The sequence below is a fragment of the Sceloporus occidentalis genome, unplaced genomic scaffold (assembly GCF_023333645.1).
Source record: "Sceloporus occidentalis isolate IW3139 unplaced genomic scaffold, rSceOcc1.0.p SCAF_4, whole genome shotgun sequence".
Taxonomy (NCBI): domain Eukaryota; kingdom Metazoa; phylum Chordata; class Lepidosauria; order Squamata; family Phrynosomatidae; genus Sceloporus; species Sceloporus occidentalis.
Genome location: NW_028316984.1, coordinates 77,033,564 through 77,057,222, shown reverse-complemented (window position 1 = coordinate 77,057,222; position 23,659 = coordinate 77,033,564). Strand labels below are relative to the sequence as shown.

Genomic DNA, 23,659 nt, shown 5'->3' with positions numbered 1-23,659 from the left:
ACATAATAACAGAGTGATAGAATTCTTGACATTAATGTCCAGCTGCCTGGCATTAATGTCCAGTAATTTGAGATGTACATGATCATGTTTCTAATACAGTGATTCTAAATATTGCTCCACCTCATCCTCTTAACAGACAGACAGACACAGACACACACACAGACACACACACACACAGCTATCTATGGCCCGATACAGACAGGCCAAAATAAAGCTGCTTCAGGTCACTTTGGAGGTATGCTGTTTAAATGATGCATGTGTCCTAAGAGCCCAGAAGCTGCACCAAAGCCACACTCCAGTCCTTAGGATTGGATCATGGCTTTGATGTGGCTTCTGGGCTCGTGGTACGCATGCATCATTTAAACAGCATACCTCCAAAGTGATCCAAAGCAGCTTTATTTTGACCTGTCTGTATCGGGCCTATATGTGTGTCCTTATTTAATGTGAATTTGTTGGGCGTGCAGATTAGATGTACTGTATTATTTACATGAGCCTGGCTGCCAAACCAAAGGCTGCATTAGCACTTTAGGGTTTTCCATTTCCTGCACTCAGTGCCCCCAGCACACTTTTGCAATAAAGAGCTGGACAAGGAATTAAATGGCGACTTTAAAGGGATATCTGAACCCCATAGGTCTCAAAGAAAAGTAAAGTTCCACTGTGTGACTTTTTTCCAGGGCATCTGTCACTGTCACAGGCCTTGTCCTGTTGTCTGCTGGGAGGCACTGTCACTGAAAACCTCTCTTCCAGACTAGAATGTTTGTCTTGACCTCTTACTCTTTGTGTCCCCTTCTCTTTAACTGAAATAACTCCCTGACTAATGAAAGTCCCTTTCTCTCTGTCTTTGATTTATGTCTCCTAGGCTGCCGGCCCTTCCTCAAGATATACCAAGCTATGCAACCTGTCTACACATCTGGCATCTAGTAAATGTCGCCCTGGAGTTGGCACTATTCTTTGACTTCCAGCACTCAAATTTTCCCTCTGCCTCCCCAGTTACAGGACAGGACAGACCCCCTAGGGGGTAGCTTTTGAAATATCACCCAGCCATGCAAGCTGCTTTGGCTGGTCCAAGTAAATCCTTAAGTAGGAAAACAATATTGAAGGAAATGTGAAATAGAAGGAAAGATAGTCTTCCATGGTTTTTCTTTTATTCAGATCAGCAGGTTTTCAGCTTCAGTTTCTTCAATTAAAATTTTTCCTAACCAAATTCTATGCACATAAAGCTGTGATTTATTAGTTTATTGACTTAAGTCCTGTTAACAAAGAAGGAAGGGTGGAGCATTGAATAAGATGTTAGACATGACAAACATTTGTGTAGATACAAAGAAAACACTACAGGAAGGATAACCCCTTGTTTGGTACTGATACTCACAGTGAGACATTCAGAAGTAGAAGATGCGCAGTTCACAATCCTTTGTAAAGACAAGTCAAGTATGCCTAGAGTTGTGGTCTAGCCTGGGAAGACAGTATAAAATAGAAGTTATTGGGAGGGAGGGATGAGGAGAAAAGAGGAGAGGAATGAAGAGATGAGAAGGTAAGCTAACATTGTCAAAGTCATGAGGTCTGCATAGTCAGGGTCTTAAATTGGAATAGAGAATGAGACATAGCCTGAAATAGATTAGGCTTTACTAGGTGTTGCATAGGTTTCATCTGATAGTATAATCTGGTACAACCAAGACTGTTCTGACAAATAAATGCACAATGCCTAATTTAAAAAAAAAATGAAAACCAGTAGTTATTCAGGTTTGTCCTATTTTTGCTAACCAGTTTTGCAAACAGGAGCAGGTGTGGACTATACAAACTACTTGTGATATAATCTGAGACAGAGTTTGGAAAAGTGAATTTCATAGTTCTAAATTTCATAGTTGCAACTCTTGGAATCCTTGTCAATTTGGCCAGTGAGCTTCTGGAAGTTACAGTCAATAAAGTAACTTTTTTGAGTACTGATCGGGGGCAAGCCATCTGAAGATGAATTGGCACAAATATTGTAGAGGCATTTCAAAGTAAACATGTATGTATCTATGTATGTATAAATTGCCATAATTGCCCTGTCTTTTTGCTGTTTGCTACAAATTTTCTTGAAGGCTCTATAAGTAATTTTGCTGATCTCTGCAAATCCAAGTGGGCTAGCGGGATCAGCTGTGGATGCAAGGCATCTGTAGCACAACACCAAAAAAAATAACAATATTAAACTTTGACATTTTTTGGAACTTTTTAAAAAGACTATTCCTCCAAATTTCCTGTTTAGTTCTACCATGTATGGGGCATGGACACACTAGGTGCGACCAAGCTTGTGGGATCTGGGGATCATTTTTCCAGCCCCAGATCCTTCAGGGGGCAGGAATTTCTCCATCCCCTCCAAGTAAGCCTAGAATTGACCAGAAAGTCACCTCTAGTTGAGAAAACCACCATCCCAATGATTTCTGATCTGGTGGGAAAGAACCAATTTGTTTACTAAGATGTACGGTGTGCACATTTTAAATTTATGTATATATATCATTTATATGCTGCCTTTCTCCCAGAGTGGGATGCAAGGCAGCTTCCAGAAACAGTAAATTAAAAATGCATTTATATTCAAATTTAAAAACAATTTAAATCATCTCCTAAATCACCTTCACATTACAGAAGAGAATTGCAACCCCTGAATACATTTGAGTTTCCTATGGCTGAGAAATCAAAACATTCGTCAACATTTTTTACTGACAAATATTTTGAATGTCCTGGAGCTGCAAAAATGGTGCTAGGGAGCCACATGCATCCTGTGAGCTAGATGATTTCCACCCTTTATTTAAAGAAGCAACATCCTAACTGTCCTTGTACCTCAAGGTCTGTTCTCTATGCTTAGCTTCTTTATTCTTCCTTGCAGCAATGTACAGGGAGATAGCCAGACCAGCATCTGTATCACCATAGAGCCTGGACTCCTTTTAAAAGGAGATATATTGGTAAGATACTTTTTTGTTTTTCTTTCTATTTTCTGCCACCATAGGCCTTTGGTACATTAGCTGAATCTTAGCTGATGAGTCCATTTTGGAGAAGAGGGAGCCTAGGAAACTCATCAACTGCAGTCCACCTCCTCCAGCCTATTTCAACATTATTATTATTATTATTATTATTATTATTATTATTATTATTATTTTGAGGATGAGCCCAGGAGAGATGTGCTTGGAGTATGGGAAGGTGGAAGGGTTCAAATATAGTTTTCTAAGTGGTTTTAACTCCATCTGCATTGTGTGGAGATATAAGGTAGGATATAAGTGTGAAACTGATAGAAAGCTGATGACAATTTTCTCTTAATATGTTCCCACCTCTTCCCCCTTTGCGACAGCTGAAATGTTATCACAAAGAATTCCGCAGCCCAACACGGGATGTGATCTTCCGGGTGCAGTTCCACACCTGTGCCATTCATGATCTGGCCATTGTCTTCAATAAGGAAGACCTGGATGATGCCTTTAAAGGTAAAAAAACAAACAAACCCCAAACAAAAACAAACCACCTCAACTGATAAGGATAATAAAAAGAGATCAGCTTGGTCAACTGAATTAAAATGCATGGAGTTTTGAGTCAGGAGGTGTTTCTGTGGTGTCATTGCTTTTGGGTGGTGTATTCTCATGTATTGTGTGACATGAAAAAGTATAAAGAAATAGACCTGAATTTTTAAAGAATATACTGTGGACCCTTGTTATACGCTGGGGTTTGGTTCCAAGATCTCCCATGTATAACAAAATCCGTGTATGCTCAAGTCCCTTACATATAATGACATAGCAAAATGGTGTCCCTTATAAAAAATGGAAAATCAAGGTAAATTTATACTTTTTTGGAACATTTTCAAACCGTGTATGCTTAAAGCCATGTATAAAAAATCCGTGTATAAGAAGGGCCGACTGTACTTGGATTAGGGGACTTTAAGACCCTTATAATAGTCTAGATTGTTAGGTCACAGGTCTGTTGTTCAAATATACACCCTCTCTGAAATGCAGTGTTCTATTTACTTATGTGGTCGTGAGGGCTGGTCTTATCAAGAAGCTGGGTAATGTAAGCATCTTAGATAAACAGATGTATATGAGGCTGCATCTGCACTGCACTTTGATACCACTTTAACAGTCATGGCTCAATGTTACAGATTCCTGGAGTTTGTAGTTTGTTATGGCATCAGAGCCCTCTGACAGAAGGCTAAATGCCTCACCTAAAAATGTAGTATTGAGTCATGGCAATTAAAATGGTCTCAGACAGCAGAATTTCTGCAGTACAGATGCAGCCTGTGGTGCACAGAAGAGCAACAAGAAGACAGAGCTGTATGTGCTGAACACTATGCCCTGACCTCGATAGTCTATCTACTGTCTTCAGAGGCAGTGAACGATGCTGTTTTGTCATGACTGCTGAAATACTATCCATCAGTACAGTTGGTGGGCAGAATGCATTTGCGGTGGGGAACATTATCTTGCCATTTTTTTCTCCTCCAGCTGAAAATGACTAGGGCCAGTCCTGATTGCTATTCCCTTCTTGCATTTATTTATTCCCAAGCAAACAGAGGAAGGGAGAGGAAACATCGTGCTTAAATAATCAAGGAGTGGCTCAGAATAAAGCTACACTTGGCTTCATCTAGTTCCCCTATTGAATAACTTGACAGCATTTTCCTACCCTTCCCCAGAACCCATGAAAGCTTCTAGGGCTTCTGGAAAGGGGAAAGGGTAATGGACACCAAGTAAAATGGCAACCATTTTATTGCTGTCATGAGCCACAAATACCATTCCTAGTGAGTCATTAATTCTATTGTTGAACTGAACTGCTATTACCCACCTTTATATCTCCTGTAGTGATCTAGGAATCTGTCTGGAAGTGTCTAAAAAGAGTCTGTAAGGTGGTTTTTTCATACTTATTCTCTGGCTTTGCTGAAAAATTGAAATACCAGACATTACAATGAGATTCTGCCCTTATTTTAATTGTTCTGCCAGTGGTGAGCAGAGATCAGTACTTGTGAGGGCAATGTGAGTGACCATATGTTTCTATTGGCCATTCTAGAAATAATTCCTTTTTAGGGATGTAGAGAAATGGCTCAATATATTAAAGGCACAGCTTTGCCTCCATCACTATTTGTATTGATATTGTTTTAGGACTGATTGATTCATTTTTGAACTGTACACTAACCAGAGTTCTCTGGGTGTTGTATAATCTATTAAAAATAAAACAATGTAACAGCAATGCAATAAAACAACAACTCAAGACATCAGAATATACAACCAAGATGAAACCACCATCTGAGAATAAAATATTTCATCATCAAAGCCAGTTTCAGGTTAAGAGTGTAGAGTTGTAGAATCCTCAAAACAGCTCGTCAAATGTGCAAGAAAATAATAATAATCAGCATAAAGTGTTCACCAGGTGTTGAAAGGATGATAGTAGCCACAAGGTGAGTCTCTTGGGAGGGCATTTCACAGATTGGGGCCACCACTTAAAAGGCCCTCTGAGAAACATCACTAGATGGACTATTTTGTGTTGGAATGTAACACAAATATTCCAGCAAAACTGAAAAACCCTCATGGGAATAACAGCCATATGAATTGGAATGACCTTGAGGTGAGACCCCAGGAATCTTTCTCCAGGAAACTCGGGACATGATTCTCAGACTCTTCTACTCACATCCACTAACATTGTTGTCCAGGCATTTTAACCTAAAACTCACATCAACTCCACCCAGCATCAAAGGATTGTGGACATTGTGGTCCAAAGCAGTAGGAGGGTCAAAGGATATTATCTTAACTTTATTTGTCTTCAGAGAACTTATATGTACCAATATACTTAAACTCTCCTTCTCTTTCTCTTCCTCCATTGCAGATGAGCGGTTTCCAGAATATGGGAAAGTGGAATTTGTATTTTCCTATGGTCCTGAGAAAATTCAAGGTACTATATTTTTCTAGTAACCAACCACAGTCATACATCACTTTCATTCCATGTCCCATAGAATCGTAGAATCAGAGAGTTGGAAGAGACCGCAAGGGACATCCAGTCCAACCCCCTGCCATGCAGGAAATCTAAATCAAAGCATCCCTCACAGATGGCCCATCCAGCCTCTGTTTAAAGACTTCTCCAAAAAGCCTCTCCAAGGGTCCATGTACACTGTAAAAACGCCTCTGAAGCAACATGATTTATGTGAAATTGGGTGAATTCTTTTTTTGAGGGGATGGAGTTTTGGTGGGAATTTCAAGAGCTGCAATAGACCCCCCCAACACACACACACAAAACCAACTCTTACATGCAGTCTATGGTCACAATCACCACTGCATTTCCAGCCACTAGGTCTATTGGTGCTCTGGTCTGAGCACCAATTGTTTCCTTGTTTTGAATCAGTTCTGGCTTCAGTCTTCTTGAGCATTATCCAGCACTGGACTTCTATTGATCAAACAGCAAGATCCATTGTAGTCAGGAGGAGAGGCAATCTCCCCTTCCCATTGCCCTTTTATCACATTCCTTGTACCTTTTAATTTGCCGTTCCCTTTCACATGTTACTGGTTTCTTTCCTGTCTGAGCTCATGCATTATGAACTTGGCTGGTTGTGTCAGTGAAACCATACTATCCTTGCTTCATAGGTATGGAACATCTTGAGAATGGTCCTAGTGTCTCAGTGGACTATAACACCTCAGATCCACTCATTCGCAGGGACTCCTATGAAAACTTCAACCTGCGTCGGGAAGACAGCATGGAGGGTAAGTGACTGAGGGTCCCTTTGGAACTTGACCCAGCTTTCAGGTACAGGGTTGTTTGTGCATCACCTTGCCTGTGTATCATTTGCATGAAAACAGCTATCTGGTGGCATGTGACCGGAGGTAGTTATTCTTTGCAATGAGAGAAACATAAGTAACCATCTTACATTTTAGTTGTCTGATTCAAATTTTATGTAACATATTGGCATTCTACTAGAGAGAGTGTTGGTCTCCAGTCTGGCTTCTTTGCTGTAATTCTGTCAGATCCATAATGTGTGATTTCCATAGAAAAGGTATCCAATATGTGTGGCCCTCTAGATATCACTGTAGAGATGGTGGCAGCAGAGAAATTATACTTCTCTGCCACCATTGCACCTGCAGTGTCATCCAGCAGAGCTGTCTCAAGTGGTCAGTGGCTTTTTACACTCTGGTCCACAAGAAAGAAAAAAAAGAACACTCAACAGCTCTCTGTGAAGAATTTACAAGATATTTTACAGATAAAATCACTTGGATTTGCTCTGACATGGATGCTGTCATTGAGACCTCCAGTGGATATAATCATGGTGCCTACCTGTCCTGTATTATCAGATAATTTTCATTTTATGAAGCCTGAGGATGTGGACAGGATCCCTGGAGAAGCGAGGGCTACCGCATGGGTACTGGATTTTTGTTCTTCCTGGCTTCTGAAAGCACCTATAGGGGACTGGGTCAGCGGGTAAGGTGAATGCCTCACTGCAGCAAGGGAGGCTTTCGTCCTGCCTGAAGGAGGCTGTGGTGCAACTGTTTTGAAAAAGGCGTCCCTGGGTCCCGCCATTCTGAATAACTATCAGCCAGTTTCTAACACTCCAGTCTTGGGCAAGTTTCTGGAATGAGTGGTGGCCTCCTAGCTCCAGGTATTTCTGGATGAAACAAATTATCTAGATCCATTTTAGTCTGACTTCAGGCTTGTCAATGGGACAGAGACAGCTTTGGTCATCTCAGTAGATGACCTACACAGGGAACTGGACAGGGGAGTGTGTCTGTTGGTCCTGCTGGAACTCTCAGCAGCTTTGGATACCATTAATTATGGTATCCTTCTGGGTTGTCTCTCTGATATGGGAATTTTGGGTACTGTTATATAGTGATTCCCATATTTCTTGGAGGGGCAAACTCAGAAGGTGGTGCTGGGGGACTCCTATTCGACTCCCTGACTGTCAGCCTATGGAGTTCCACAGGGTTTGGTTTCATCCCCCATGTTATTTAACATTTACATGAAACTGCTGGGAGAGGTGATCAGGGTTTTGGGTGACACCCCTCTGTAGCCTTCTAATCAGATTCCAAGGAAGCTGCCTCTGTATTGATTCATTGCCTGCTGTCAGTAATGGACTGGATAAGGGCAGACAAATTGAAACTCAGTCCAGACAAGACAGAGGTGCTTCTGGTCAGTTGGAAAGCAGATTGGGGAATAGGGACTTTGCCTGTGCTGGATGGGATTACACTCCCCCTGAAGTCACAGGCTTACATCTTGCTTGTTCTTTTGGACTCAACTCTGAGCCTGGATGCCCAGGTTTCAATAGTGGTCAGGAGTTCATTTGCACGGCTACCACTAGCATGCTATCTCCACCTGTTCCTTGAGACATCAGATGTGACTATGGTGACTCATGCCTTCATTACATTCCCATTTGGACTACTGTAACTCTGTGTCAGTCTACCTTTGGAAACTGTTTGGAAACAGTTTCAAAATGTAGTGGGTTCAAAATGCCAGTCAAAATGCTTTCCAGGGTCAGTTACATCAAACATTTAACTCATTTGTTGAAACAGCTCCCCTGGCTATGGATTCGTTTCTAGACACAATTCAAACTGCTGGTCATGACCTATAAAGCATTACATGAAAGACCATATCTCCCCATACAAGCCTGTAATGGTCCTAAAATCAAGCGGGAAGGCTTTTTCTCAGTCCTGCTAATCTGGAGTTTATCACATGGGAGAAATTTCTCTTAATTGCAAATGAAAAGAAAGTGGGGACAGAACGTATTCACGTGAATTCGCTAGTTTAGCGAATTTACATGAATTTGAATTGCATTCGAACTGACTTCCCATTGCCCGAAAATAGCTTGCCATTGCCCAAAATTGCATGTGATCACCTCTCACACAATATCGTGAAACCCTATGATTGCGTTTGGACTGACTTCCCATTGCCCGAAATTGCATGTGGTAGTTGATCACGCAATAACGTTAAACCCCATGATTGTGTCCGGATTGCCATTGGATTATACAGGTACTTCCAATTTCCCTTGTCTGATAACATCCTATCATAGGCTCACTGAGGACATGAGCTTCTACCCTCTGAAACCCCATTCTGCAGGAGGCTAAGCTGGCCTCTTCCCTGCTTTGCCATCAGGTAAAGTCATTTTTATTCAAGCAGGCTGAGAGTTGTGACATTCTTACATTTTTTCTATATAATATATCTCAATCCAATCCAATTATAAAATCATTACCCCATTCTTTAAGTAGGTTATCAAAGGATTCAATTCACTTTTAAATTTCTTCAGTGATTTGTTTTTAATTAACTGCATTAATTTATCTATTTCAAAATCATATAATTTTATTTTTGGAAAATCATCCACCTCCCAGATTTTAGCATATAAAATGCATGCTGCCATTGTCATGTAAAAATTAATTTACTGTGTTTCTTTTCTAATTCTTCATTTGTCACAATACTTAATGAATACATTTCTGGGCTTAAGTTTTCTGTGATATTTAATACTTTTAAGACTTGCTCATGAATCTATTTCCAATATTTTTTGACCATTTTGTTGATGATAAAACATGCTGATTTCTTTATTGCATTTCCAGCAGTTATTTTTTAAATCTTTATTTGTTTTTGCTATTTTATAAGGTGTCAAATACTACCCATACTGCATTTTGTACATATTCTCCCTTAAATCATAATTCAAAGTATATTTAATTCTTTTAGTCCATAATTTTTCCCATTGCTGTAGATGGATTGGATGGCCTACATCCTGGGCCCATTTCACCATACTTTACCTGTATCATCACCTGTATCCAACTTCAATAGGAAATTATAAAATCTGATATTCATTTTCTGCTTTTATTATTTTTGCAAAACACATTTTTGACCATTTCCCAAATATTGTCAATTCTAGCAGACATTGGTCCAAAACACACTGTAGAAATAATCCAGTACAAGACTGCTTTAACTGCCCTGGCCCAGTATTAGGGAATCTTGGGATTTGTAGTTTATTGTAGTACCAGAGCTCTCTGACAGAGAATTAAATATCTCACAAAACTACAGTTCCTAAAATTCCCTAGCATTGAGCCAGGGTAGTTAAAGTGGTCTCAAACTGGATTATTTCTGCAGTGTGTTTTGGACCATTGCCAGTGATGAGGGATCAGTGTAGTTACAATTCAGCAACACCTGGAGGGCTTCCAGTTTTAAACAAATGGTACCGTATATACTCGACTATAAGTCAAAAAATTTATGCCTCAAAATGGACTCCAAAATCATGGGTAGACTTAGAGATGGGGCAATGAGTTTATGCTTATAAATTTCCTGAAATAATAAGTGCCCACCTTCCTCTGTAGCCTTGTAACGGCTCCCCGTTTGAAGCCCCGGTACCCGCTCTCCTCCTCTCTCCCTCTGTGTGTGTGTGTGTGTGTGTGTGTGTGTGTGTCTTTGTTTTCCCTCTCAGCCTTCCTGCACAGCCAGAGCTAACAAGCTGCTGCTGAGCCAAAGGACACAATCCTGGGGTTGAAAGGCAAAGAGAGAAAAAGGTCTGTCCTCCTTTCTTGCAAGCCCTGATCCTTGGGGGTCCTTGGGGTGGAGAGCAGAGAAAGAGTGGGGTCTGTCCTCCTTTTTTGCAAGCCCTGATCATTGGGGATCCTTGGGGTGGAAAGCAGAGAAGGAGTGGGGTCTGTCTTCCTTTTTTGCAAGCCCTGATCCTTGGGAGTCCTTGGGGTGGAGAGCAGAGAAAGAGTGGGGTCTGTCCTCCTTTTTTGTAAGGGGAAGAGTGTATGTGTGTGCTGAGGTTTGTTTCCCCTTTTCCATGCCGAGACTGTTGCTTGGGAGATGTCCAGAGAGGGAAATATGGGGAGGGAAGTGGTGCTTTGTTTCCCCCTTTAGATCTTTTGTAACAGCCTCCAGTGTTTGACCCTCGACTTATCCATGGGTCATATCAAAATCCATGATTTTGGATCCAAAAACTGCCCTCGACTTATACATGAGGTCGACTTATACATGAGTATATACGGTAGTTACTAGTAACATTCCAGTTTCACAACTACTGTATTTTTTTTAAATTGAGGGATGGGCAGCTTCTGACCCTCCAGATGTTGTTTGATTGCAGGTCCTATCATCTTCACTGGAGTTGGTTCAGACTGATATGATTTACAATCCAGCAGGTTGCCCACTCCTGGAGTGGAGCACAAGCAGTTCTGAATTGTTTTCAAACTGCAGTTAAACACACTACAGCACTTCCCTGAAATTGTGCCCCAGAAGGGATAGAGAAAGGGAATAGTGATTTATTGTTGTTGTGTGCCTTCAAACTGTTTCTGACTTAGGGCAACTGGAAGATAAACCTACTACGAGGTTTTCTTAGCAAGATTTGTTGGAGGAGGTTGCCGTTGCCTTTTTCTGAGGCTGAGAGTGTGTGACTTTTCCAAATTCTCGCAGGACTTTTTCACATGGGAACCTTTGTGCTTCCATCCCAAAAATGGTTAAAGTGTTGGCATCCTGGAAAAGCAGACAAATTCACTAATGCTTACCACACAGAGAGCACAATAAGGGGTTAAAAGTACATTACTTAGGCAAGAAAGTGGGTTGAAAGTGAATTTGGGTTTCAGACAAATGAGGACAAGTTCCCTTGCTAGATTGGAAATAACTTTTTTGCGCATGCTCCAAACTGTCATTTCCACAAGTGTATACACACATATGCTCCAGAGAGGGAAGCTGTTTCAGAGGAAGGAAGGCTGAGATTTCCCTTTGCAAACTTGCATAAAACCGCACACACACACACTACATAGAAAGAGGATGGGGCTGGTCCATAAACCTGATGCCCTCCTTTTCCAGGACATATCCTCCATTTCTCCCTCCTGTACAGGAGGAATTATAAAATGTCCTCTCTCTGCCTTCTCCCATCAGCTGTTAGACTTAAGGCTTAGAGGTTGCAGGAGGAGGAAACCAACCGTATGAGGGAAAGAGGTGTGTGTGTGTGTGTTGTGTGTATCTCCCTTTAAGAACATGGCTGCCTCCCTCTCCTCGGCACAGCAAAGGAACCATGGGAAGTCTGGGAACAGGGAGAATCTGGCACATGGTTTTCAGACTGCTGCAATTACATGAAGAAAGCGAACTCGTGAATGAAATGGAAATGAAAACACGGTATTTTTGTGAAAATGCTTATTCTCTGATTCACCTCACTTTCTGTCTGGATTGTAACTGGTTTGTGCATAGTGTTGTCTGAAAAGCAATTGTGAAATTGTCCCTAATACCCTGGATGACCCTGCATTGTGACTAGTTTAACCTTCCAATTTTCCACATGTGAAAAAGTCCACAGTGGGTTTGCATGGCTGAGCAGGAATTTGAACCCTGATCTCCAAAGGTATAATCCAGTGTTCTAACCACTAAACCATGCTGGCTCTTGGAATAGTGATCCTTAGAGGCAAAATCTTACAATTCTTCATTTAGGAAGGTATCAAATAAGAAAAGTAAAGTGTTGTTGAAAAGCAAATATGCAGATGCAGTCCAGTGCAGGGCAAGCAGCAGGATATTCCACATCTGTCAGTGTAAAACACAGAAGATAAATTCTGCTGCTGTTTAAAAAGATACAATAGAAAATGTGACAGTACATATTTGCTTTGTGGAACTCTTTCTGGAGGAATGTAACCACTGATAACACTTCTGGAACTCAGAAAGCAATGCATACATTCTGGGATGTATTCCAGTGGCTGTTCAACAAAGAGGGTGAGTGGGCTGATAAGTTCATGCTCAGGATCTCTATTGGCCCCATTCTGTTAGATTCTGGGCCATGAATGGCTTTGAATTAAAGGGTTTTTTTTAAAAAAAAATTTATTAACATTATACAACCATATAGTCAAACCTACAGTAATCATATCAATAATTGTAACAATACGCCTTATCAGAACTCTTCTTTCGTTGAATACAGAAAAAGACAGCAACCTAAAGGGAAAGAATCCCCCCACCCCCCCTCCCAAATTTTGTCTGCCAAATGTTGACTGATATGAAATAAATTGCCCTACTTGTTTGCATACCTCGATTGGGATTTATATCGCTAAACTGTATCTCACACTGCGCAACTAGATTAATTTATTTCAAAGTAAAGCCCATACTTGCCACACTATTATTTCCTTTAAAAAGCCATATAACATGCAGGGAAGAAGAGAAAGTTTCAAAAACCTTCCGGCTCTACTGATTGCAACGGAGGTTATGTAACCCTTAAAGAGGCACCATCTTTTTATGCAATACTCAAGGAAGGGCTTCTAGGCCTGTTTCCCTTTGTGAGCCTTATCCTTTAAGTCCAATGTAATCATATCCATTTCTATGGTAGTAAATGATTTTTGTAACCAGATTGTTGGCAATTCCTCTGTGTGCCAGAATTTAGCAATTGTCATTCTGGCAGTGGTCAGCAGGTATAGAATTTGTTTGAGATGTTTCTTAACTTCTTGGTTTTCAACTATGTTTAAGAGAAAGAGTTCGGGTGTGAAATTTATTCTAATTTTAAATATATCTTGTAAAATTCTGTGCGCTGAGGTCCAGAATTTTTTCACCTTTGGACAAAGCCACCACACGTGGAAGAAGTTACCGATCCCCTTTTTACATTTCCAGCAATTTGCCTTACTATTCATATAAATTTTTCCCAATCTGGACGGAGTAAGGTACCATCAATGGATCATTTTCATTAGGTTTTCCTTTATGTCCGTGCATGCTGAAAAATTGGCATCCTTACCCCATGCTCTTTCCCACTTCTCCAATTCGATAGCGTGTCCTATATCTCCAGCCCATTTTATCATACAGTGTTTAATTTGCTCTAATTCCAATTCTAGTTTCAAGCACATTTTATAAAGCCTGGAAATTCTCCCCTTCTTATCTTTTTTCTTGATTATTTCACCCAATTCCGTATTGTCGGGTCCTATTCCCGATTCTTTGTTATCCGTCCTAAATCTTGCCCATAGCTGACGATATGGAAACCATTGTAATTTCAATCTATCTTTTTCTAATTCTTCTTTAGATTTTATTACTCTTTCTCCATTCACTTGCTTCAAAATGTCCTTATATCTTATCCAGCCTTTATTTTCAACTGTTGTATTACATAAAAAAGCTTCATGTGGTGATACCCATTCTGGGATATTTCTATAGATTTTCCCTTTATAAATTTTCCACACCCTCAGCAGTGACCTTCTCACAATATGATCCTCAAATTGTTTGTTACACTCAAGTTTCCCGTACCACATGTAGGCATGCCATCCGTAAATTTTATTAAAGCCCTCTAAATTTAGTAATTTTCCATTTTCTAGGTTAATCCAATCCATAAGCCAATCAAGATTACATGCATGATAATATATTCTAAAGTCCGGGAGGCCGAAACCTCCACGAGCTTTATTGTTTGTTAACGATTTCCAACTAATTCTAGCTTTTTTACCTGCCCAAATAAATTTATTCAAATCCTTTTTCCAATTATTAAAAATTTTGTCATTATTTACAATCGGTAAGTTTTGGAATAGGAATAGCACTTTTGGGAGAACACACATTTTAATAATTGATATTTTCCCTAAAAGGGATGTTTGTAAGTGCGACCATTTTTCTAGATCTTTTTTGATCTCTTGCCAGATTTTCTTATAGTTATTATCAAAAAGATCGCTATTCTTTTTAGTAATATAGATTCCTAGATATTTAACCCTTTTTTGAATTTGTATTCCCAATTTTTCTTGTAATTGCGTTTGGTCCTTCTTTTTCATATTGCATGTAATCACCGCAGACTTGGCCCTGTTGAATTAAAGGTTTTATTGTTCAAGAAGGGCAGAGGTTTTTTTTTTTTTAAATTTGTCGAATTTTTTAAAAACAAATTATGGAAACAACAAAAAGAGGTTGCTTATTCTGATTATACCCAAAAGTCTTGATAAATTATCCAAGTGATACATATAGCAATACCATGGTGAAGCAAATACAGGGGGAAAGAGGTCTTCTGTTCGAGATTAATGAGGTTAATATTAACCAATTCCTCTACAGGATGCTCTGACTTATGGTGCTTACATCAGCTTTTATTTAAAGTGGATAATATAATATGAATAGAAACCCTACATTGGCTGGAATAAAGATGTTCCTGCTTTTTATTCTGTATTAGCCACCTTAACAATAAGATGTCTACAATGTGCTTTTTAGCATCATCTTTAAATTTTGCTTGAGAAAGCAGAAGTAGGGTTGTTGTGTAAGGGAGCAATTTCTAGAGCAAGTAGCCACAGAATAGAAAATCATGTTGTTAGAAAGACACTGATTCCCGAGTGTGACCAGACGAGGGCAACTAAAATGGTGAAAGGTCTGGAAAAGACGGCCTACGAGGAGTGGTTTAGAGAGCTGGGTATGTTTAGTCTTGGAGAAGGTTAAGAGGTGATATGATAGCCTTGATTAATTATTTGAAAGGATGTCATAGGGGTTCGACGGACAGCCCAACAGGGGCAGCCGCCCCTCAAAGTGCTGGGTTGTAGATGAAGCAACTGCACACCACACCCCCAGCTTGCTCAAAGAAGGGGCCGTGAAACACTGCTCCTATTCCCGGCACTACGAGGGTGCCATAAGGGCCAATGCATGGCTTTATGACACCCCTTTGTGTGCAGCATTGTTTGGATGCTGCACACGAGTGATGTCATGACATGCCCAGTCTGGTTGGGCGACTGCCAAGATGGCACTCGGGTGCCACGAAAAGGGCTTGGAGCATGTAAACTCTCAACCTTCAGGTAACCCTAGTTCGGGCCCATTTTGTTTTGGGCCATATTGAAGATGGAGGAAAATATCCACTGAGGTCAGTAAATAATATTTGGCAACACTATTTTATTTGTCTTGTTTTTCTAGTTGCTAAGCCTTGGTCCCTCTTATCCCTGCCTGCCTGCATAGCAGAGACTGTCATAGGCAGGCGGCCTGCCTGCCTGACTCAAAGCTCAGCTCATGAACTGGAATGGGGAGAGGTGGGAACAGATGAATTTTCTGGACAGGCTGAAGGTCACAGGCTGCAAACAAGCTGTGCTTGAGAAACAGATGGCGTGAGTCAAATGTTTTGCAAAGTGCCATAGTAATGTGTATGATAAGACACAGAGAGAAGCCAAGCTGTTCTGTGAAGTCTCTTACCCAAAAGCCTGGAGTGAGTAACCAGTTCCAAAGAAGCAAAATGGTTCAGCTTCCTAAGTGAGGAGGGGATGGGGGGGGGGGAGAGAGAACAAGCCCTCCAGCTAATGAGCTAGCTGGAATGGCATTGCTGTCCTCCTTTCCTTGCTTCATGCTTTGGTTGTATAAAGCTGGCATGGTATAACGTCTGGATTCCCGTTGGATAATAGAACAGGCACATAGGCACGGCCTTGTGGTGGATGTCTTGGTAGTTCATCATTGATTCACCAGTGTTGGGGCTAGTACAAGCTGTTATCATGGCCACCTTCTCAGGTTGTAACACTTCCATGTTTACATTTGAATAGTCATTAGTGTGGCCCCACCTGACAAAATGGAGGACTGATTTTCTCACTTCTTTTCCAGAATGATGTTAAATTTTTGTTGGGTGTAATTAAGCAGCAACAATGAGACATCATTGCAGTGAGTTAGAGCAGGAGAGATAATCCTGTTCACCATGAGTCTAGAGTTTGATGCTGGTAAGATTGAGGCCTTGTCTGCATGGGCCCAAAGTCCTTCCCCCCCACTAGTTCTGGTATCATGCTATCTGGATGACACTCATCCCAAACCTTGTTTCTGAGCAGTCTGGACAATGGGACAGCAGGATGCCCATGCAGGCAGCAGTGGCAGAACAGTAATGGAAGCCAAGACATTGGGCGCAGGTCAGGGCAGCTGTAGGCCCAGGATATTCCAGGCTGCCCCCAAAGTACTGTGGCCAGTACAGACAAGGCCTTAGCCTCTGCTTACCTTACCCAGCAAGATACCTTTTTTCTGTTCTTTAGAAACCAAGAATTGTGTCTATGATTTTATGGTTTTGCACCAGGGCACACAGGACTCAGGGCACACAGCTACTCACTCACAAACAGCAAGGTTGTGAGTTTGATTCCAGCCAAGGGCTCAAGCTTGACTCAAGCTTGCATCCTTCTGAGGTTGCTAACATGAGTACCCAGCTTGTTGGGAGCAATTAGCTTACACACTGTAAACTGCTTAGGGAGTACTTAAGTGCACTGATAAGCGGTGTATAAATGTACTTGCTATTGCCCCTATTATATATGGCAGGAGCTCAGATAACTGTTAGATGGTTGTTTGCCAAAAGAGAGCAAAGTGATGTGGGCCTGTATCCAGCTGCAAGTATCAACTACCACAAACCTACTGAACTAGTGGGATTTACATAAGTGATGATTTACCGTGCAGCAGTTCATTTTGTAGGTGTAGTCCAGTAGGAGCTAGCCATTGAATTTAGTCCAGGGATGGGAATCAATAAGCCTTCCAGATGTTGTTGGACAGCAACCTTCAAAATTCCTCACCACAGGTTATGCTAGCTAGGGTCCAGCATCATCTAGCATCATCTAGAGGGCTGCTCAATTTCCAACCCTGATTTAGATCATTATGTGGCCTCCTCTTTTAGATGTGCCTTTTTGTGTGGTGCTGAGGAGGAAGAATTCCACATTAACATTCCCTTGAAAGCGTAAATAAAAAATTAATGCAAAAAAAGAGAAAAATAGTCAAGATACAGATTTATAAATGCCTGTATAATTGTTGTTAATTTAAAATTATTAGTAAATCTCACAATAGCATGAGGATATGTTGTGCATAGTTATACTAATGCTCTGAGTATTGCCCAAATTATCACTCAGTTGACTGGGAGAACAGTCTTTGTGTTGGCCTTTGTGGCCTACTTGATCAGTTCAAGACATACCCTCTCATCATTTGTAGGTGTGATTGAAGTTAGAAATATATGTGTGTGTTTTGAAGCCTCTAAACTTAATAATGGCCATCATGAATGACAGTTTATGAGGAAATGGTAGGATAATGTACCAACGATAGGAATATTTTCTTTTAAGAGCCTTGGTAAATATCATTTTTGCATGGACATCATCAGCGATTTCCAGTGGAGGCTGTTTATTTAAATGCAAAATAAAACAAAACAAAGAGCAGTGCTGTTTGCTCAGTTTTGTATCAAAATGAGAATTCCATGCATTCAAAGAAGGAACTTGCTGCACTCATAAGAAATTGCTGTGGTTGGATCAATTGTGTCTACCAGTCATCATATTTCAGGAGTAAAATCTTTCTATGACCTTCCCCTCCCCGGTACCATGTGATGGAGTGAAATCAAGGAGTGTTTTTATTTTCCTGAGTATCATATCTTCTAGCTTTCCTGCTTGATGGAAAGCTTATGGAATACTACAAAAAGTTTCTTGTTTGGGGACCCTTCCTTCCTTCCTTCCTTCCTTCCTTCCTTCCTTCCTTCCTTCCTTCCTTTATCTAAGAATTATTAGAGCTTGGAAGTAATATACTACAAGTAACAATGTGATCAGCAGTGTAGTAGCTTGTATATGTGTGTGTGTGTAAAAAAAGCCACAATTATGTTATTTCTGGAAAGCAATTTAACATCAGGTATTATAGCAACAGTGTTCTGTGCAATCATGCTGGCCACATGATCACAGAGTAGTCTCTGACAACACTGGCTCTTCGGCATAGTAACGGAGATGAGCACCGTCCCTGATGGTCAGACACAACTTGATAACCTTGTCAACGGGGAATACCTTTATCTTTACCTCTATAGCAATAGCAAATACATTTCTATACTGTTTATCAGTGCACTTAAGCACTCGCTAAGCAGTTTACAATGTGTAAATTAATTGCCTCCAACAAGCTGGGTACTCATTTTAATAACCTACGGAAGGATGCCAGGCTGAGTCAACCATGAGCCCCTGACTGGTATTGAACTCACAATCTTGTGGTTTGTGAGTGAGTTGCTGCAGTACAGACATTTAACCACTGCACCGCCTATTGGTTTGGGTGTTGGGCTGGGATCCTGGAGACCAGGACTTGAATACCTGCTTGGTTATGGAAACCCACTGAGTGTCCTTGGGCACGGTCTCAGCCTCAGAAGGCAAAGACAACTCCCCCAACAAAGCTTGGCAAGAAAATTCTGTGATAGATTCACCTTTAGGTCATCATAATGTATGGCATTTTTTTTACTCATCAGTCTTGAAGTGACAGGTTGGGGTGAATTTTGGGAAATGTGTTGGTTTTTTTTAAATGACTGTGTGTGTGTGTGTGAGAGAGAGAGAGAGAGAGAGAGAGAGAGAGAGAGAGAGAATACACACACACATGAGAAGAGTATCGAGCAGTAATACAGGCACAATGCACTGTCTCCAACAAATGGAATGTGCAATAGAAATGTCCAGATGCAAAGAAGCAATAAGGCCTGTTTTATGCATCTGTTCTGAATAGGCCCCATAATATCACCTTGGAATGTTCTGGAGTTTGGCTGCCCATCTTCCATGTGTAGAACTCATTCCATTCCCTTGTAAGGTCAGCAGAGGTTCCCATTTCCATAGCCATTAACATTCAGAGCACTTGATCCCATATGTAAGAAGACATTAATGATAATGGATGGGTTGTGAAAATCTCAGAGGGATCCATGCTTAAACTTTGGTATTTATGGCTTCTGCTTGCTTGTCATGCTGTCCTGTAGTTTTAGAAGACAGAAGACATATGGAGAAAAGAGCTGGGATTGTATTTGTTAATATTGAGACTTTCATTGCTGGCCAAAGTTCCTGCGTGACAGCTATATGGAAAAAAGTCAGGTGAATTGGGCCAGAAATCTGTTTGTGAGCATTTCATTCATTTTCTAGTGGTGTGTGTGTGTGTGTGTGTGTGTGTGTGTGTGTGTGTGTAGATGTAAGACTCTTCCTCTTTCCTCATTCCAACCTCCACCTCCTCACATTCACAGCTTTAGAAAACATCTACATCATTCCTCAAAGATATGGAGAATAGAGAGTTCTTCACTTTAAAAAATAAAAATGGGAAAGCTTAGTTCCCTTCTACAGCAAGGCTATTATAGTCTCCCTCATTTCACTGAAGTCATACTGGAAGGGCTTGAAAAACTTACTTTTTTGAATGCACACCCCAGAATCTCCCCCAAAAGGTAGGAGTTCCTCAAACTCTATTTTATTCCCAGCCTGCACTAGCAATGAATTCGGTTACCCTCTTGGCAGTAGCCCACATGCTGGCTGGGGAATTCTGAATATTGTAATACAAAAAGCAAGCATCCCAAGCTCCACAAAGCAGTGATGTTGGTGGAGCTGTCTTTGCATATTCAGATTACAGCGCCATGCAACACTTGTGGGGGAGTAAACACCATGGAATACAGTTCACCTTACTTCTAAGTAGGTATGTAGGTAATTGCAATGTTAAAATATTCCTAAATCATGTAGAAATTTACTCCCACATCCTTTTAATCTTCTCACATGTCAGAAAACAAATGATAGGACCATTAGTTTTTGCCCAGGGATAGAAGCATCTCTCTAACACAGGAATGTCTCTTCTTGAAATTTAATCAGAGGTAATCTCTTAGGTGATTTTCGTCAGTATCTAAGACAGGAGTGGGGAACCTTTGGCCAGGGTACAAAGGAGAGGGGATTAATATTTAAATGCATACTCTTTAAATAACAACCCATCACGATAGAAGCAAATTCCCTAAGCAGATTCCTTTTCTGGATGCTATTTGATACTCATTCCTGTATTACAGACTGACTTCACTGAATTGACTGCCCCCACACCACAGTCTGGGATTTTTGCCTGTTCTGAATCTGAATGTCTCTCTGTGTGATGGAGGTGAGGATATGAAGTAGGGAGGTGGTGAAAGTTTTTACATCAGACAGTACAAGCCAGCACAGAGAACAGGAAGTATGAATCCTGCTTCCTGTTCTCCTTATATTATGTAATGTCTGATGTGCTCTGAGAAAAGCAGAGACACAAGAAGGGTGTAGGCAGATATTCTTGATGATCTTGGCAACAGTAGGGAGGGACCCTGGTGTGTAATGAATTTGTATACAACTTTGTATACTTGCTCCAATTTAAAGTGGGAACAGAACATGACTAAGCCATTACATTTTGCCTACCCTGGCATAGACACTCATGGAAAGAAAAAACTTGTCTAATCTGCACGGCAGAATTACTGCGCTTTGACACTACTTTAACTACCATGGCTCAATGATATATAATTGTGGGTTTTGTAGTTTTGTGAGATATTTAGCCTTCTCTGTCAGAGAGCTCTGGTGGTACAACAAATTACAATCCCAGAATTTCATAGGATGGAGCCATGGCAGTTAAAGCAGTGTTAAACTGTATTATTTCTGCAATACAGATTAGACTATGGTAAGAACAAGGCAGGGAACTTAATCCTAAAACAAATGTTACTTATTTACAGCTTTTCTTGCTTTATTAGGCTTGGGAACTATATGCATTGCTTCTGGCACTGCAGTAGTAAGTGTGTGCATTGGTCAGGAGGAGCTGCTGGCATATGGCTGAGGGAGTCTGAGAAAGACTGGACAGATTGAGGCTTTGTTCCCAGAACACTTCTGGAAAAGATCCAGGCAGCACTGGCTGCGTCAAAGAAGGATGTGACAGGGTGACAAGGTCACTTCAGACAATGTAGTCATTTCAATGAATTTCAAAGGTATTTGAGGATCTCCTCTTTGAGGTGGTAATGAACTTGAGAAATATTTTGCTGGTTCAATTGACTTCTTCCCTCTTGTAATGTGCAAAGCAGCTGGTGATGTCGAGTCTCATTCTGGATTTGATCTGCTATTAATGGTTCAACAGATGTAGCAGATGGGAGCTAGCTCTAGCATTAAAATGACTAATCTATCTAGCTGGGATGGTCACACTTTGGACAAGTGCCTGAGAGGATAGCCACTATTAAAGCAATTTGTCTCTGCATTTTGCATTTGCTGGTTTTCCTCAGATTAAACAGCAGGACATGGAAAATGAGTGGGGATAAAGAAATTGCCAGTCTGGGCTTGACATTGTTTTTCCAAAGCAAAATTAACATTTTCTGCAGTCTTGCAAGTCATCCATTTTTCTTTAGCCAGAAATTGCTGTCTGGAAGCAAGCTGTTTTCTCTGAAGCCTGGAAAACAGTTGGCTTGCAGGTGGCATGTGCATACAGTAGTCATTCCCAGTTTTATTAAGATATAGATTTCTACAAATTACAGCTTCTTTTATAATCAGATCATTGCTTCACATAACACCATTCACCAAATAGTAGTTTTTGTATGTCCCAAATAGTGTATCTGCCTATGAGGTGCTATCCATCTAACATCCAATTCCATGTCACAACCAGCAGGGAGGAGAAGGCAAGGTGTCTTTAGAGCTTGCAAGGAAGGAAGTTAGGTAGCAACATAGATGTGCTTGATTCCACCTTTGGTGACTCCTTGCTTTCATCTCTTCACCCCATGATGTCCAGTGGAAATCAGCCACAACTGCAAATAGCCATGCTACTTGGAACTTCCAGCTGAGTCTTTTTCATGAACCCCACAAAGTTGGGGTTCTGGGATTGGGGCAGGTAGGAGGAGAGGATGGGAAAGTCTCTCTGCATAATCAACACTCTGCTTGTGTGATAGCTGTAGATGGATGTTCTTCACAATTGACAAAGGATGGACAGAGTTGTCTGTTTTGCTTTCTATTGTGTTATTTAAAAATAAACCTCAAGCTCTTTATGAAATACTTTACCAACATTGAAATGTTCTTTGCAAAACATGAACCAAACAAAATTCTGACCTATCCCTGTTTGTCATCCCATTGTTTTTTAATGGGCTCCGTACCCTCAAATGGTAGTGATTAGTAATTAAAAAAATAAAAAGGCCAGCAGGTCACAAAACTCCATAGCAAAATCGATTTCACAGCTTAAAGTTAACTTTGATACAAGTGGTAATAGCTTGCTGGTTCATATTCTGAAACTGAAAATTGGTACATTTAAGAGTAAATTTAATCAGCGGACACAATTTCCGTTTCCACATGCATAAAATTCATATGAAATGTGTGGAAGAAGCTCACGATTTTGCAAATAAAAATTGAGAAACAAATGAGCATACTGGGTCTTGTTAGCAATAAGAGCCTGGAGCTTGTACCTCTTGCCAGGTTAGAGTTTGCCTTCTCTGGGAAATGCCACTTTTGTTTTAAGCTGAAGTTCCCACTCCATTTCCTTTCAGCTGAGCCAAAGGTCTCATTCTGCTGTGACACTGGCAAGTCCCTTCCCATCCCTTCCATTCCCAGTGCTTCTTGGCCATGCCAAGCCTTGTCACATGGATGGGGCGATGCCAATGACATTCCCAAAGACAATTTCTCCACAGTTGCTGCATTGTTCAGTCAGAGCTCTGTCCCCCTCCAATTGAATTATACTCCTACTTTCTGGTGAGGGGCAAGCGGGGGTAGTTACAGTCTAATCAAGTATCTCACAAGCATTAACTTTGGTCTGGCTTCCATGACCACTTGGATAAGAAACCCACCTATGATTCTGAAGAATAGGGTGACATGGGAGCCCGAAAGAAAGAAAGAAAGAAAGAAAGAAAGAAAGATTATACTGACAACAGCAAAAAGCCAGCGCAAATGCACTTTGTGTGCAAGGAACAGAGTCTGGCACTTGCCCAGGAATCTGCCCTTTTCTTACTCTTCCTTCCTGGGAAGATAGTTTCTTGCAAATTGCCTGTTTATGTACATGGCAGAAGCTCTGTATAGTCCTGTGCACATAAACATCCTTTAGCTGGACTTCAGTGTGGTGTTTA

At 40.8% G+C, this 23,659-nt stretch overlaps 1 protein-coding gene across 3 annotated transcripts in view; it reads left to right on the top strand.

The window, feature by feature from the left end:
* The window catches only part of LOC149314012 (tensin-1-like), a 184,833-nt gene that overhangs the window by 58,050 nt on the left and 103,124 nt on the right, over window positions 1-23,659 (top strand). For all 3 annotated transcript variants that reach the window (XM_089520362.1, XM_089520363.1, XM_089520364.1), the window contains exons 11-15: window positions 860-920; window positions 2,864-2,939; window positions 3,323-3,452; window positions 5,830-5,895; window positions 6,582-6,698. In XM_089520362.1, the coding sequence (XP_089376488.1) occupies window positions 860-920; window positions 2,864-2,939; window positions 3,323-3,452; window positions 5,830-5,895; window positions 6,582-6,698 (450 nt within the window). The remainder of the gene's footprint in view (window positions 1-859; window positions 921-2,863; window positions 2,940-3,322; window positions 3,453-5,829; window positions 5,896-6,581; window positions 6,699-23,659) is intronic.